This window comes from Rana temporaria, chromosome 7 (genome assembly GCF_905171775.1).
Source record: "Rana temporaria chromosome 7, aRanTem1.1, whole genome shotgun sequence".
Taxonomy (NCBI): domain Eukaryota; kingdom Metazoa; phylum Chordata; class Amphibia; order Anura; family Ranidae; genus Rana; species Rana temporaria.
Genome location: NC_053495.1, coordinates 12,149,570 through 12,167,020, shown reverse-complemented (window position 1 = coordinate 12,167,020; position 17,451 = coordinate 12,149,570). Strand labels below are relative to the sequence as shown.

The 17,451-nt window shown below is 45.0% G+C and overlaps 1 protein-coding gene across 2 annotated transcripts in view; it reads right to left on the bottom strand.

The window, feature by feature from the left end:
• Positions 1-308: 308 nt before the first annotated feature.
• LOC120945056 (laminin subunit beta-4-like) overlaps positions 309-17,451 on the bottom strand; it is a 126,378-nt gene continuing 109,235 nt past the window's right edge. For both annotated transcript variants that reach the window (XM_040358906.1, XM_040358907.1), the window contains exons 28-35: positions 13,682-13,923; positions 12,726-12,929; positions 12,230-12,374; positions 10,616-10,823; positions 8,339-8,480; positions 3,742-3,918; positions 2,636-2,792; positions 309-776 (exon numbers count right to left, since the gene is read on the bottom strand). In XM_040358906.1, the coding sequence (XP_040214840.1) occupies positions 643-776; positions 2,636-2,792; positions 3,742-3,918; positions 8,339-8,480; positions 10,616-10,823; positions 12,230-12,374; positions 12,726-12,929; positions 13,682-13,923 (1,409 nt within the window). In that variant the 3' untranslated portion in view covers positions 309-642. The remainder of the gene's footprint in view (positions 777-2,635; positions 2,793-3,741; positions 3,919-8,338; positions 8,481-10,615; positions 10,824-12,229; positions 12,375-12,725; positions 12,930-13,681; positions 13,924-17,451) is intronic.

Here is a 17,451-nt window from a genome sequence, read left to right as displayed (position 1 = left end):
GTATGGCCGTCGTTCCCGCATCGAAATTTAAACATCAACGTCATTTGCGTAAGACGTCCGTGAATGGCGCTGGACGCCATTTACGTTACTGTCTAAGCAAATGACGTCGGTGCGACGTCAGTTAGCGCAATGCACGTCGGGTAATTTACCCGACGGAGCATGCGCAGTACGTCTGGCGCGGGAGCGCGCCTAATTTAAATGGGACTCGCCCCATTCTATTTGGCCCGCCTTGCGCCGGACAGATTTAAGTTACACCGCTGCAAATTTCCAGGTAAGTGCTTTGTGGATCGGGCACTAACTTGGACAATTTGCGGCAGTGTAACTTAAATGGGAAAAGTTAAGTTACGCCCGCTATTTGTGGATCTGGCCCAATGTATCTAAGCCATTTTCTGGTAGGCACCAATGTAAATGAGGTTCTTCATCATCATTTCCCTATCAGGCAGTGATATACATGATCAGCCAAAATGGCGGTACAGATGCTAAGCTGCTGGCAGTATGAATGATAATTAGGTCTGTCCACCAAACAGTTCCGGCATGTAAAGGTGACAGACCACTTACAGGACAGTGGTGGTGGGAGGTTTACAGTAAAATTAGGAAGTGGAATGAATGGGGATTTGTGGAATAGAAGAGATGTTTGCTGTGCTAACAAGTTGCGTAGACATTGGACTTTTCTCTGATAAAATTCAGTAAAACCATCGTTCTATTCTCCAGGTCTTGAAGTTCCTCCATTTTCTTGCTCATGTTCTCTTCATTGTCTTTGAACTTTTGCTCAAGCTCTGAATAACAAAAAGATAATACAACAGATATGTCAAAATATAACCCAAGGTACCATCAACCATCTGCAGGGACCCCAGCAGAACCCTTATAGCAGGGGTCTCCAAACTATGACCCGCTACAAGATTTTATCCGGCATGAAGCTAGAGTTAGCAACTGGACATGTGCAATTCGTTTAGTTCCGAATTCGTTTTTTAATGAACTTGACAAATTCGTTAATTCCAAAATTTCCAAATTTCCAAAATTTCGGAAAATTGGAAAATTTGGAATATTTAAATTTCGGAAATTTCCAAAATTCGAAATTTCCAAAATTCGAAATGAGGAAATTCTAAGGGCCAGATTCACAAAGAATTGCCCTGGCGCAGCGTATCAGAGATACGCTACGCCGCCATATCTTACCTGGCGGAATTTCGAATCCAGGTAGCTTTCGGCGTGGTGTATTTCTCAGCGCGTATTTCAAATTGGGAGGGTAGGGGGCGTGATTCATTTAAATGAAGCGCGTCCCCGCGCCGATTGAAATGCGCATGCTCCGTTTCGAAATTTCCCGCCGTGCTTTTCTGCGAAATGATGTCGCACCGACGTCATTTTTTGAACGTAGACATGAGTTACGTCCTTTCCTATTCACGGGCGACTTACACAAAAAAAAAAAATTCAAAATTTGACGCGGGAACGACGGCCATACTTTAACATGGCAAGTCTATCTATACGCCACGAAATAGCAGCTTTAACTATACGCCGGGAAAAGCCGACTAGCGACGACGTAAGAGAATGCGACGGCCGCGCATACCTTCGTGGATTGACGGAAAAAGCTAATTAGCCTACCCGACGCGAACTCCACCCATCGGGCGCCGAAGTATTGCACCTACGATCCGAAGGCGTACGAAGCCGTACGCCTGTTGGATCGAAGCCAGAAGCCGTCGTATCTTGGTTTGAGGATTCAAAACTAAAGATACGACGCGGCAAATTTGAAAGTACGCCGAGTATCAGTAGATACGCCGGCGTACTCTCACTGTGAATCTGGCCCTAAATTTCCAAAATTCAAATTGAGGAAATTCTAAATTTCCAAAATTCGAAATGAGGAAATTCAAAAATTCTAAATCGGAAGATTTGGATTTTTGAATTTCCAAATTCCAAATTTCCGAAAAATGCAAAAAAAATAATATAACGAAAACTAACACATTTTTCGACAGTGCACATATCTATCAATAACGTATGTTCCCAGATTGAGGATTAAGGCGAGCAAAGTCTGCCTATTGTCTTTGCTTCAACTTCATTTTATTTCTTACTTACGTGATTGGCTTACTGATTTTTCCAGAGGTCTGCACTAAGATGCAAGTCAAATTTTAGGCACCCCTTGCAATAGGGATTTCAGTTTTGGTGAGATATTCACCAAGAGTTAAGTACTTCTGAAGGGCTGCAGATTTTCCTATTAGAACACTGAGAGTGCACCAGGTGATTATAAAGAATCAGGTCCTCCCATTCAGAATCAGTTCACAAAGGACACGGTGGAACAAATAGCTATTTCTTCATAGCAACAAACGGTAAGAATCTAAAAAAGGGTTTGTTAAAACTCTAGCAACGTACATAGATCACGCAGAGAGGGTTATTATCTCTTAACAAAAGTGCAATTAGACTTTAATCTATATGGCTTTGCTTGGGACATCAGAGTATAATCCAAATTGGAGTAGACTGATGTGCTTTGTAAACTGAAGCAGGATAGGCTGGTTCTGTAAAAACGAAATATATCAAATAGACTGGTAAATGATGTCAAGATTGGAACGACAGATAAGAAGAGCATATAGCTGGAGAGCAAGTAAAGAATATCTTGAGATAAGAAGAAACAAGGGTGCGTATCACTTACTGTCTAGCTTCTCCTTGGCGTCCGTCGCTTTCTTTAGCAAGCCCTGAGCCTCGTCTTTTATCTGCTGTACTTTCTGCATGGCTGACCCCGAGGAGGTGTCCACTCCTCCAACCTTGTCTTTCAGGTCTCTGTAGTTCTTCTTGACTTCTTCCATCTCCTGTAAGTAAGAACACCGGACATGAGGATGAACTTCTTATGGAAATTCTAGGAGTTACCCAAACTGCCGCACTCTGTAAATCCATATTTTTAACTTTCAATAAATATGCCTACAAAGAATATTATTTTGAGTTTATCAAGACCCTTTTAAAACAACACCAATGGGCCCCTTTCCCAAGACAGAAAGTTAAGCCGCATACACGCGATCGGAATTTCCGACAAGAAAAGTTCGATGTGAGCTTTTGGTCAGAAATTTCCGACCGTGTGTAGGCTCCATTGGACATTTTCTGTCGGAATTTCGGACAACAAAAATTTGAGAGCTTGTTCTCAAATTTTCCGACAACAAAATTTATTTCTCGTAAATTTCGATCGCATCTAGCCAATTCTGACGCACAAAATTCCACGCGCTCAAGTACGAAACGGAAGCGCTCGGTCTGGTAAAACTAGCGTTCGGAATGGAGATAGCACATTCGTCCCGCTGTAACAGACTGAAAAGCACAAGGCTGAAAAGCGCAAATCGTCTCTCACCAAACTTCTACTAACACGACTGGTATTGAACTTCCCTTTAATAGTGCCGTTGTACGTCTTGTACGTCACCGCGTTCTTGGCGTTCGGAATTTCGGACAACATTTGTGTGACCGTGTGTATGCAAGACAAGTTTGAGCCAACATCCGTCAGAAAAAAAATCCACCGTTTTGTTGTCGGAATGTCCGATCGTGTGTACGCGGCATTAGTCTGTGTTGTCCATAGAAGAAAATAAGATATTCAATGAAAACTAGGAGACAAATGAGACTCTTACTGGACAACATAGACGGGCCAGACACTACGCTAAATGGAGCCAAGCTATAGCAAAGAGATAAATTCTAGGTGTAAAATGTCCTCATATATCTTATGTTTTGGCTGAACTGGTGAACTAGACATCTACCAATTCTTGAACACCAGCTTTGTACCTTGTCAAGCCCGTCTGTGGCCAGCATAGCATTGGTGGCCTTTTGGTTTGCTTCGTTGGCCATCTGTCTGTTGGAATCCACTTTCTTCATTAAAGCTTCTACCTCCTCGGCCAACTTGGTCAAACGATCCATTATGGAGTTCTCCTTCGCCTCCACACCAGTAAGATTTTCCAAGGACTGAAAAAGATACAAAAGTAAAACAGGGCCAGGACACACATACATATATATTTACAGAGTATGACATTTCAGTAACAGCAGACATTAACAGTTGGTAGGAACACTGGTGCTTGGCTCAAATAACTCTGGAACACTGGTGCTTGACTCAAGTAACTCTGGAACATTGGTGCTTGGCTCAAATAACTCTGGAACACTGGTGCTTGGTTCAAGTAACTCTGGAACATTGGTGCTTGGCTCAAATAACTCTGGAACATTGGTGCTTGGCTCAAGTAGCTCTGGAACATTGGTGCTTGGCTCAAGTAACTCTGGAACATTGGTGCTTGGCTCAAGTAACTCTGGAACATTGGTGCTTGGCTCAAGTAACTCTGGAACATTGGTGCTTGGCTCAAGTAACTCTGGAACATTGGTGCTTGGCTCAAGTAACTCTGGAACATTGGTGCTTGGCTCAAGTAACTCTGGAACATTGGTGCTTGGCTCAAGTAACCCTGGAACATTGGTACTTGGCTCAAATAACTCTGGAACATTGGTGCTTGGCTCAAGTAACTCTGGAACATTGGTGCTTGGGTCAAGTAACCCTGGAACATTGGTGCTTGGCTCAAGTAACTCTGGAACATTGGTGCTTGGCTCAAGTAGCTCTGGAACATTGGTGCTTGGCTCAAGTAGCTCTGGAACATTGGTGCTTGGCTCAAGTAACTCTGGAACATTGGTGCTTGGCTCAAGTAACTCTGGAACACTGGTGCTTGGCTCAAATAACTCTGGAACATTGGTGCTTGGCTCAAGTAACCCTGGAACATTGGTGCTTGGCTCAAGTAACTCTGGAACACTGGTGCTTGGCTTAAGTAACTCTGGAACCGAACTTCCACGGTAGTCCAGTTGGAGACGAGAGGACTGATTTACAGTGCTCTCAGGTTTGGCAAGTCCTCATTTTGAGATCCCGAATTCGGAGTGACTTTGAGTAGGAAAGAGCCTCTAATCCCTGATTACAGGGACTTGTGTCCTGATAGGGGTTATACCCGTCTGCACAAGAGCCCAGAAAAGGATCAGGAAACCGCCAGCAGGTGTCTGTGAGTATTATAATGACAGGTGGACCGGTTGTGCACGGGAGTCTGAAGCGGCACGTAACCCTGGTAAGGGACACGTTTTTCAGGCGGTGAGCCAAAAGTTTGATTTGTACCAAGAGTTTGGACTGTTTTGTTTATTTGATGCTGTTTCTGTTCTCCTTTTTAAAATAAAAGACTGCTTACTTTGACCAATGTGGTTGGCTGGTGAACCTGGGCTCTCCAGTATTACACCAGACACACACTTTAATTGAAGACAGTGGCGTCACTAGGGTTGGTGTCACCCGGTGAGGTAAAACATGGTGTCACCCCCCCTCTGTCTAGGCTGCCCAGCACCAAGCAGGCAGCGCACGGGCATGGGGCGCACCCCAAACCAGCCCCTGTAAATGATAGTATAGGGCAGTATAGTGGCAGGTTAGGGTAGTATAGAGTGGTATAGTGGCAGGTTGGTGTAGTGGGGTGGTATATGACAGGTTAAGGTGGTATAGGGCATGTTGGGGTGATATAGGGTAGTTTGGGGTGGTATAGGGCAAGTTAGGGTTGCATATGGCAGGTTGGGGTGGTATAGGGCAAGTTAGGGTGGTACAGAGCAGGTTGGGGTGGTATAGTGCAAGTTAGGGTGGCATAGGGCAAGTTGAGGTGGCATGGGAAAGGTTGGGGTGGTACAGGGCAAGTTAGGGTGGCATTGGGCAGGTTGGGGTGGTATAGGGCAAGTTATGGTGGCATAGGGCAGATTGGGGTGGTACAGGGCAAGTTAGGGTGGCACAGGGCAAGTTGGGGTGGCATGGGAAAGTTTGGGGTGGTACAGGGCAGGCTGGGGTGGTACAGGGCAGGCTGTGGTAGCACAGGGCAGGCTGGGTGGTACAGGGCAGGCTGGGGTGGTACAGGGCAGGCTGGGGTGGTACAGGGCTGTTTGGGGTGGTATAGGGCTGTTTGGGGTGGTACAGGGCAGGCTGGGGTGGTACAGGGCAGGCTGGGTGATACAGGGCAGGCTGGGGTGGTACAGGGCAGGCTGGGATTGCACAGGGCAAGCTGGGCATGTCAGCTAAAAAAAAACAAATAAATAAAAAATAAAAAAACAGGATGGTGTCACCCCTCTAGCGGGTGTCACCCGGTGCGGACCGCACCCCCCTAGCAACGCCTCTGATTGAAGACCTAAACAATTCCAGCAGAAAGTGATATTGTATAAATGCAACCCACAGTAGTGCGTAGTAAACATGGCTAAGCTGGAAAACAAATCAATTCAGACATTTTAGTGAGGTAGCGTAACCAGGGGACGAATGAGACAAACCGCCGGGCCTATATCTGGAGTAAATGTCCATCGTACGTGAAAGATATGCCCATTATCACAGCTTATGACTTCTCCCCCGGCTCACATTAGCCAACTGGATCCCTTCCCAAGCTGTACAATCTCGGCTCTGATCTGGCAGACTCTAGGAGAGAGGAAGTAAGTCACCGTAATAGTAGAGGGAGGACACAGCCAGAGTTCTAAGGGACAAATAACAGGAAAGGGAGGGAGCCACCATTGTAATACAGAGGCAGCAACTCCTCCGCAATGGTTAACCCATTACTGGCGCACACAACAAATGATGGCTGGTCACAGATGGCATATTATTCCCATAAAACCACAGATGGGCATTCTTCTGAGATATCCTCTTGTCCTTGGAAGGGCAGCACAGTGGTGTAGTGGTTAGCACTTTCACCTAGCAGCAAAAGGGTCGCTGGTTCGAATCCTGACCACAACACCGTCTGCTTGGAGTTTGCATGTTCTCTCTGTGTCTGCGTGTGTTTCCTCCGGGTACTCCGGTTTCCGCCCACACTCCAAAGACATGCTGGTAGGTTAATTGGATCCTGGCCAAATTGGCCCAGTATATATGTGTGTCTCAAGCATGTGGAGATCCTACGGGGTAAATGACCGCACCAGCTAGGAAGACACTGGCTGCAAAAAGCGCCTAGAGGCGATTCAGTTCGCATGTGTAGCGCTATACAAGTCATTCATTCATTCGAGGGTCACATTGACGTCATCACGCGCCACAATATTTGTGGGACGTTGGCCTGCAGTCCACACATAGGCCCAGATTCTCGTAGATGTGCGTAAAACTCCGCGGGCCTAACGTATATCATTTACGTTACGCCGCCGCAAGTTTTACAGGCAAGTGCTTTATTCACAAAGAACTTGCCTGTAAAGTTGCGGCGGCGTATCGTAAATCACCCGGCGCAAGCCCGCCTAATTCAAATTGGCCGGGTAGGGGGCGTGGAGCATTTAAATTAAGCGCGTTCCCGCGCCGAACGTACTGCGCATGCGCCGTCCGAAAAATATCTCAGGGTGCATTGCTCCAAATGACGTCGCAAGGACGTCATTGCTTTCGACGTGAACGTAAATGGCGTCCAGCCCCATTCACGGATGACTTACGCAAACAAAGTAAATTTACAAATTTCGCCGCGGGAACGACGGCCATACTTAACATTGGTTGCCCCTCATATAGCAGGGGCAACTTTATGCCGGAAAATCCTAACGTAAACGTCGTAACTTCACTGTGTCGGCCGCGCGTACGTTCGGGAATTTGCGTATCTAGCTAATTTGCATACTCGACGGGGAAAACGACGGAGGCGCCACCTAGCGGGTAAAAAAAAATTGCAGTTAAGATCCGACGGCGTAAGAGCCTTACGCCTGTCGGATCTAATGGATATCTATGCGTAACTGATTCTAAGAATCAGTCGCATAGATACGACGGCCCAGATTAGGACTTACGACGGCGTACATGGCACTGCGCCGTCGTTAGCCCTTTGAGAATCTGGGCCTGTGACTTTTTCCTCAGCTTTCTGAATGAGATTTCAGAGGAAAAGATCGCACAGCACAGAATAACTGGCAAGAGGCTGCAGTCCTGAATGTCCAGCTCAGCTTTGCAACGGCAGAATTCGATAATACTCGGATTAAACCCAAATTGGGTGGTGGACAGGGGCGGACTGACAACTCATGGGGCCCCCGGGCAATAGAAGATTATGGGGCCCCTCTGGCTTACAGATGGCCACCACGCCAGGAGGCAGTGCAGAGGCAGGGCAGCTAAAATCTTGGGATATTCACATTAAAAGCATGTCAGTTTCGGACATATCAGGGACAGATCTAAAAAAAACACAGATTTTTACATACTGTCCCTGGTTTTACTGAGCCTGGCAACCCTGATGGGGCCCCCTAGTGGCATGGGGCCCTCGGGCAGTGCCCGAATGACTCAATGGTCAGTCCGCCCCTGGTGGTGGACCTTCTAACTTTTGCACATTTGTAATATTTCCTGAATGAAATAAGAAACGGTAACAATCTATGGGGGTTGGTAATCCGCCTAACACTGGTCAGGGATCCTTACATTGTCCACCATGTTCTTCAACCTTCTGATGCTCTCTTTGGTGGCATTCAGCGCCTTCTCTGCGACCTTCGCTTTGTTCCCGGCCTCGTCCAGCAGAGATTTGGTTTCGCCAATGTTTACGCTCACCCCGTCAGCTCTCTCTCTGCATGAAAAGGGGAACGAGGACATTTTTATTCAAATTGCTTTCATTTTAAAGCCTAATTGGTATTCTCCATGAGCGGGGGAACTACAGATCTCGACATGACATTCGGAAATTACCAAACAATTCATGAATATGGTTCAAATATGGATATCATTTATAGGCGAGGCGCTGAGGAGGTCAATAAAGATCGATATATATAGTATCTATCTATCTAGTTATATATATCTGTATATCTATCTATATATATATATATATATCCAGGGCCGCCATCAGGGGGGTACAGGCAGTACACCTGTAAGGGGCCCGGAGATCCCCAGGGGCCCGGATGGCAACCCCCTTTAAAAAAAAAAGTTCTTTTTTTAGGGGTCCGGAGGCCCCCAGGGCCCCAGATGACAACCCCCCTTTTTTTTTTTTATAAAAAATATATATTTTTAATATATTTTTATTTTATTTTTTTATTAAAGGGCCAATTTTTTTTAGAGGTCCAGAGGTCCCCAGGGGCCCGGAGGCCCCCAGGGCCCCGGATGGCAACCCCCCCTTTTTTTATAAAAAAAAAAATATATATATATATATATATATATATATATTTTTTTTTAGAGGGCCGGAGGTCCCCAGGGGATATAATATTATTATTATTATTATTATTATTATTATTATTATTAAAGGACCCGGAGATGGCAACCCCACTTTTTTTTATAAAAAAATAAAATAAAATGTATATTATTTTATTTCTTTTTTTTTCTTTTTATTTCTTTTATATATATATATATATATATATATATATATATATATATATATATATATATATATATATATAATTTTTGTATTATTATTATTAAAGGGCTCAGAGTTCCCCATGTGGCAAACCCCCCTTTTTTTTTATATATATATTTTTTTATTAAAGGACCCAGAGGTCCCCAGGGCCCTGGATGGCAACCCCCCTTTTTTATAAAAAAATATATATATATATTTTATTTCTTTTTATTAAAGGGCAAAGAGGTCCCCTTTTTTTATATATATTTTTCTTTATTTCTTATTTTTTTTTGTAAAGGGGCCACCCCGCTTCTCAATTTCAATTTGCGGCAGCCCCCCCCCCGCTTCTCAAATTCAGGCGGCAGCACCCCCCCACCCCAGTTTTCTGCTCCAGGGGGCCCATGTCTGAAGCTGTGTAAGGGGCCCCATAATTCCTGATGGCGGCCCTGTATATATCTGTATATCTAACTATCTAGAAATATCTATCTCTATATCTATCTATCTAGATATAAAAATGCGTATATCTATTTATCTAGATTTATATATCTGTATATCTATCTATCTATCTATCTATCTATCTATCTATCTATCTATCTATCTATCTATCTATATATATTAGGGTTGTCCCGATACAGAGCATTTGCGGGGGGCTGGGGGGCTGGGGGGAAGACACTACCAGAAGTTTTGTCACTTTATAGGATGCATTAAGGTGAAAAAACACGAGAGTTTACAACCCGTTTAAGGTTTTGTTGTTTTTACACAAGATTCTTACAACTTTCACCCAAGATTCACACACTTTTCTAATTGTATTCAGTTGGAAAAAAATGTGGTGTTGCTGTGTAAAAGTCGGGTGAATCTTGTACGTTAGGATGGATCCAGACGCGACTTTTCTGTTCTGGCGTTGTGATGACCAAAATGAGACTTTGCAAACAAGCTGCGTGAGCGGCTCCCATTATCATCATCGCATATTTTCCTAACTACAAGAACCCCGTGACATCTGTAAAATAATGAGCGGGTTTCGCTTATTACAGCCCAGAGGTTTTGTGTGGACACATCTGGAATTTCCACACAAAGCTTTCCATCCGTCTATCCATGTATTTTATGATTAACCCATCTGCAAAAATAATGAACACTTCCTCTGCTAAAAGGCTTTAGACAAACTTTCCAAACATTGATTAGTGACCAAAGATTTAACCTTTCTAAAGCTGGGCCAATTGCGGCAATAATGTTGTAGCCATTTTCTTGGCCAGCCAAATATTTGGAGGATCAGTTCAAAGGGAGAAAGTGGCTCTTCTGAATGGAATAGCCTCCAGGTAGGTATAAAAGTAACCAGGCAAAAGAAAGTGCCTCAAGGTAAGTACAGAATTCCATGATGATCTTACCTGGCCTCCACAGCTTTTTGCAGGAGCAGTTTGGCAGTATTTACGCCCTCCGATGTAACATTAAGGATCATGTCCACCCCGCTGAGGTTACCAATGCTCTCGGTGATCTGTTTGATGAGAGCAGCGATATCTCCAGGACTGGCCGGGAGTGAGATGTTCAGCACCTGCCTTGCTACCAGTTCAATGCTCTCTGGGTCAGCTCCTTCCTCTGTGGACAGGACATACAAACAGATTCAAAATCACAATTTTCCAATATGATTGTTGGTTATGGAGAGCCATTGGTTAGTCATGAGTTCAATATAAGAAGGGGAGGGGAAAGGAAGGGAAGGGAAATGAAAGGAAAGGAAAGAGAAGGAAAGAAAAGAGAAGGAAAGACAAGAGAAGGAAAGAAAAGAGAAGGAAAGGAAATTAAAGAGAAAAGAAGTAAAAAGAAGGAAATAGAAGAGAAGGAAAGCAAAGGAAAGAGAATGAATGGAAAGAGAAGTGGAGAGAAGGAAAAGAAAGAGAATGAGAGAGAAGGAAAGGAAAGAAAACAGAAGGAAAGGAAAGGGAAGGAAATGAATGAGAAGGAATGGAAAGAGAAGGAGAGAGAAGGAAAAGAAAGAGAAGGAGAGAGAAGGAAAGGAAAAAGAATGGAAGGAAAAAGAAGGAAAGGAAAGAGAAGAGAGGAGAAGGAGAGGAAAGAGAAGGAAAGAGAAGAGAAGGAAAAGAAAGAGAAGGAAAGGAAATAGAAGGAAAGGGAAGAGAAGGAAACAGAAGATAAGGAAAGGAAAGAGAAGGAAAGGAAAGAGAAGGAAATGTAAGAGAATGAAAGGAAAGAGAAGGAAAGAAATAAAGAGAAGAGAAGGAAATGAAAGAGAATGCAAGGCAAGGCAAACACAAGACTGGCATTACCAGTTAGGAAAGAAAAGGGAAGGAAATGAAAGAGAAGAGAAGGAAAGGAAAGAGAAGAGAAGGAAAGGAAAGAGAAGAGAATGAAAGAGAATTAAATGAAAGAGAAGGAAAGGGAAGAGAATGGAAGAGAAGGAAAATAAAGAGAAGGAAAGGGAAGAGAAGAGGGAAAGAGAAGGATAGGAAAGGAAAGAAAGGAAAGGTGAGATTAGAAAAGGAAAGAGATACAAGTAGAAGAGAATGAAAGTAAAGAAAATGAAAGAAAAGAGAAGGAAATTAAAGAGAAGGAAAGGAAAGGAAAGATAAGGAAAGGTAAGAGAAGGAAAGAAGGAAAGGAAAGAGAAGGAAAGGAAAGAGAATGAAAGAAGGAAAGGAAACGAAACAGAAGGAAATGAAAGAGAAGAGAAGGAAATGAAAGAGAATGAAATGAAAGAGAAGGAAATGGAAGAGAAGAGGGAAAGAGAAGGATAGGAAAGGAAAGAGAGGAAAGGTGAGATTAGAAAAGGAAAGAGATACAAGTAGAAGAGAATGAAAGTAAAGAAAAGAAAATAAAAGCGAAGGAAAGGAAAGATAAGGAAAGGTAAGAGAAGGAAAGAAGGAAAGGAAAGAGAAGGAAAGGAAAGAGAATGAAAGAAGGAAAGGAAATGAAACCGAAGGAAATGAAAGAGAAGAGAAGGAAAGGCAAGAGAAGAGAAGGCAAGGCAAACACAAGACTGGCATTACCAGTTAGGAAATCTTTAATCTTCTTGATGAAAGCTCTGAGTTTTTCTGTAGAGTCTTCAATTCTCCGCTTGGTGTCTTTGGCTTTGTTCAAGGTGAATTCACTTTGCACTTTGGCTTCTTGGGCAATGTTTTGGACTTCCTGGATCTACAAATGTTTTTTACAAATTCAAAGAGCATTACATGAGAATGCAATCATTTATTTTTATAAATTTCTAGCTTTAAACTCAGAATTTGCGTGAGTAAAAGGATATAAAATAGGATGTAATTACAAGGGGTGAAGAAGACAACTGGTTGGGGGTCTTAAGACTCCTTCCCCATATGAGGCGTCCTTACGATATAAGCATCATATATCTTATCTATCTTTGTACCTCTTTTTCCTCAAGAAGGAAAGACTTGAAAAGGTCGATCAGGATTAAATAAATTTGAAATTTTACTCAATTTCGAATAAAAATGTATATTGTTTGGGCTCCGTCCTTCCAGGGCATGGTATGCCTACCTTCTCAGAGATGTCATTCAGCTGGGTGGCCATGTTTTCCAGGTCCACTTTGACATTCTGGGAAGATGCGAGGGCCTTTGCCGAGATTGGCAGAGCTCCATTACAGTTCTCTCCACCACATTTCCTCTTGCCCTGGCCATCCTTGCAGTTGGCTCCACCACATGGAGCCTGGTCGCAAGGCTTGTCCCCCGGAGCTCCACAAATCTTATAAAAAGAGAATAAATCCAAAATGAGTAACAATGACTTTTCTAGAGCACCGATTATGTGAGTCCTGATATATCACCAAATATAGTATATATAGTAACGAAATAATACAAATAAAAAACTACTAACACAGTCCACTGCCCTACAGACACTGTCCACTGCCCTACTGACACCATCCGCTGCCCTACTGACACCATCCGCTGCCCTACTGACACCATCCACTGCTCTACTGACACTATCCACTGCCCTACTGACACCGTCCACTGCCCTACTGACACTATCCACTGCTCTACTGACACTATCCACTGCTCTACTGACACCGTCCACTGCTCTACTGACACCGTCCACTGCCCTACTGACACCGTCCTCTGCCCTACTGACACCGTCCTCTGCCCTACTGACACAATCCACTGCCCTACTGACACCGTCCACTGCTCTACTGATACTGTCCACTGCCCTACTGACACCGTCCTCTGCCCTACTGACACCTTCCACTGCCCTACTGACACCGTTCACTGCTCTACTGACACCGTCCACTGCCCTACTGACACCATCCACTGCTCTACTGACACCATTCACTGCTCTACTGACACTGTCCACTGCCCTACTGACTGAAATAAGGGCGCCAAACCTTTGATCTTTGATCTCTTTCATGTTGTTCAGGGAGATCAAAGATTGCCCTTGGTATATATTCAATTCTGTAGCTCAAACTAGGCTTTAGTGTAATTACCTAATTGATATTAGGTTAGTACCTTCTCATTTATTTTAAAGACATTGAGATCCTTGGCCTTCTTCTGCAGTTCTTTCAGCGAGGTCCGATGGGCTGTCATGTTCCTTCGGTAAATGTCCAGTTTTTCTTTCAGAAGCCTCTCCGTCTCATCTCGTGTTTCCTTTGAGTGGCTCACGGGACTATCAGGTCCATATACAGAGTCATTGGCAAGTCTCTCGGCAGCTGTGGAATCTAAATAGGCCTTCAAGATGCTCCCATATGTCTCTGAAAAATAAAATTACACCAGTCAAGTTAGGACAATGGATGTGTTATAAGGAATTTGGTATAACTGGACTGTAAAGTTACGACGTTTACGTTAGGCTTTTCCCGGCGTATAGTTGCCCCTGCTATATGAGGCGCAGCCAATGTTAAGTATGGCCGTCGTTCCCGCGTCAAAATTTAAAAAAGTTACGTTGTTTGCTCAACTCGTCCGTGAATGGGGCTGGACGTCATTTACGTCCACGTCAAAACCAATACATCCTTGCGGCGTATTAGGAGAAATTCACACTGGGAGATTTCCACGGACTGCGCATGCGCCGTTCATGAAAAACGTCAATCACATCGGGTCACAGTAGATTAACATAAAACACGCCCCCCTCTTCCACATTTGAATTAGGCGGGCTTACGCCGGCCAATTTACGCTGTGCCGCCGCAACTTACGGAGCAAGTGCTTCGAGAATACAGCACTTGCCCGTGTAAGTTGTGGCGGCGTAACGTAAATCAGATACGTTACGCCGCCGCAAAGATACGCCAGTCTACGAGAATCTGGCCCTTTATGAATACAAAACTGGAATTATATTATTTTTTGCCTGGAGCTCCACTTCAAATCTAAAGCGCCATTTTGTAGTTATGGGCGGAGTTATCCTCTGACATCCTCTGTTTGGACTCTTGGTAAACATCCCTAATGATGAAGTGTATTTATATAGAGTCACCCAATGTATTATCTATATTTAGTAAAAGGCTGACAAAGTGCTTCCATTTATGACCATGTCAGGAACACGGAGTAACGCTTATCTGACACAGGCAGGATTTTTTTTCTGGGGTGAAATCTAATAAACTGGAAATGTTGCTGATACAATCTTGAAATAATATCTGGCATGGAAAAAAAGAAAGGGAGAAAAACACGATCCTGACATTAACTGCTGATCTGCAGTACAAGTAATCCCCTAACAAATAAAAACTCCAACCAGCAGCTAAATCATAAGAGAGATTACAAAATATTCTGGTTCCATAGGGAAACTCTGGGCCAGATTCACAGAATAAGTATGCCGGAGTATCTGCTGATACTCTGGCGTACTTTCAAATTTGCCGCGTCGTATCTTAATTTGTAATTCACAAACAAGATACGACGGCGTTTGGCTAAGATCCGACAGACGTACGGCTTCGTACGCCTTCGGATCTTAGGATACAATACTTCAGCCGCCGCTGGATGGAGTTTGCGTCGTTTTCCAATGTCGGGTATGCAAATTAGCTGTTTAAGGCGATCCACAAAGGTAGGCGCGTTCGTCGCATTCTCTTACGTCGGTTTTTCCCGTCTTAAAGTTAAGTGTGCTATTTCGATGGTGTAAAATTACACCATCTATGTTAAAGTATGGCCGTCATTCCCGCGTCGAATTTTAAATGTTTTAATTTTTTTTGCGTAAGACGTCGGGAAATACGAAAGTACGTTACGCACGTCGCCGTTCAAAAAACACGTCGGGGCGCCGTAATTTTGCGCAAAGCACGGCGGGAGATTTCCAAACGGAGCATGCGCAGAACGTTCGGTGCGGGAACGCGCCTAATTTAAATGGTACACGCCCCATTTGAAATAGGCGGGCTTGCGCCGGACGGCTTTACGCTACGCCGCCGAAAGTTTACACGCAAGTGCTTTGTGAATCAAGCACTTACGCTGGAAACTTGCGGCGGCGTAACGTAAACTATCTCTTTATAATTGTATAGTTATAGTATAGAGTTTTATACTTTTATATTTTAGAATTTTTATATTACTGCATCCATTGACACCAATGCTGGAAGTTATTATTGTGTCCACTGCCAGAAACTGCAGACCTAAATGAGGGTCAAAGAGCGAGGACGGGATACATTGTTGGCTGGGGATATGCTGCAGAAGACAATACGAAACTGGGAACATTATATGAGGATAGTAGTGATCAATGTTATTACCCTAATAAATGTTTCCACTACAGACTGAGGGTCGTACCAAAGGACCACATTTGGCACTTGGGCCACAGGTTGGGCACTAGGGGTCTAGAGGCACAAGGCTGCAGGCCAAACAGAAAACAGGAGCAGCAACCCCTCTAAGTTTGTCATTTCCTTTGCACGACACGGTCGTCTGGAGTCACATGGGTTTGATGCATGGTTAGGGCCCGTTTAAACTTTTGCAGTTTGTGATCTGCCTCTCTTGGGACCATACAGGTTCAGTAACTAAGTAATTTTTTATAGCTTCCCGCACTGAGCACAGTGAACAGCTAGCTGTACTGTAAACCATCATGTTGATCAGCGCCAGAGCCCAGAGGCATTACTAGAACCTTCAGGGCCTGGTGCAAGAAACCATGAAGAGCCCCCCCAACCTCCTGCCTGGGCCCTTCCCTTTGAGCCCAGAGCCCTTCCCACTGATCCCAGGACCCTTATGGTCCCGCAGTGGATGCCTTTCACATCTTGTGCAATGGACCCCCTTCATGCAGTCTTGGGCCTCGCCATGGTGGTGGAACGGGCCCAGTCACAAGTGTGACCTTTGCAACCCTGGTAGTGGACAAAGGGGTCAGTAGGGTAGTGGACAGGGTCAGTAGAGCAGTGGACGATGTCAGTAGGGCAGTGGACGAGGTCAGTAGAGCAGTGGACGGGGTCAGAAAAGCAGTGGACGAGGTCAGTAGAGCAGTGGACGGTGTCAGTAGGGCAGTGGACGGGAACAGTAGGGCAGATAATGGTGTCAGTAGAACAGAGGATGGTGTCAGTAGAACAGTGGATGTGGTCAGTAGAGCAGTGGACGTGGTCAGTAGGGCAGTGGACGTGGTCAGTAGGGCAGTGGACGTGGTCAGTAGGGCAGTGGACGTGGTCAGTAGGGCAGTGGACGGGGTCAGTAAGACAGTGGACAGGATCAGTAGAGCAGAGGACGTGGTCAGTAGGGCAGTGGACGGTGTCAGTAGGGCAGTGGACGTGGTCAGTAGGGTAGTGGACGGGGTCAGTAAGACAGTGGACAGGATCAGTAGAACAGTGGATGGGGTCAGTAGGGCAGTGGACGTGGTCAGTAGGGCAGTGGACGTGGTCAGTAGGGCAGTGGACGGGGTCAGTAAGACAGTGGACAGGATCAGTAGAGCAGAGGACGTGGTCAGTAGGGCAGTGGACGGTGTCAGTAGGGCAGTGGACGTGGTCAGTAGGGTAGTGGACGGGGTCAGTAAGACAGTGGACAGGATCAGTAGAACAGTGGATGGGGTCAGTAGGGCAGTGGACGTGGTCAGTAGGGCAGTGGACGTGGTCAGTAGGGCAGTGGACATGGTCAGTAGGGCAGTGGACGGGGTCAGTAAGACAGTGGACAGGATCAGTAGAGCAGAGGACGGGGTCAGTAGAGCAGTGGATGGTGTCAGTAGAGCAGAGGACGGTGTCAGTAGAGCAGTGGACGGTGTCAGTAGAGCAGTGGACGGTGTCAGTAGAGCAGTGGACAGGGTCAGTAGGGCAGTAGACACGGTCAGTAGGGCAGTGGAAGCGGTCAGAAGGACAGTGGACGGGGTTAGTAGGAAAGTGGACAGGCTCAGTAGG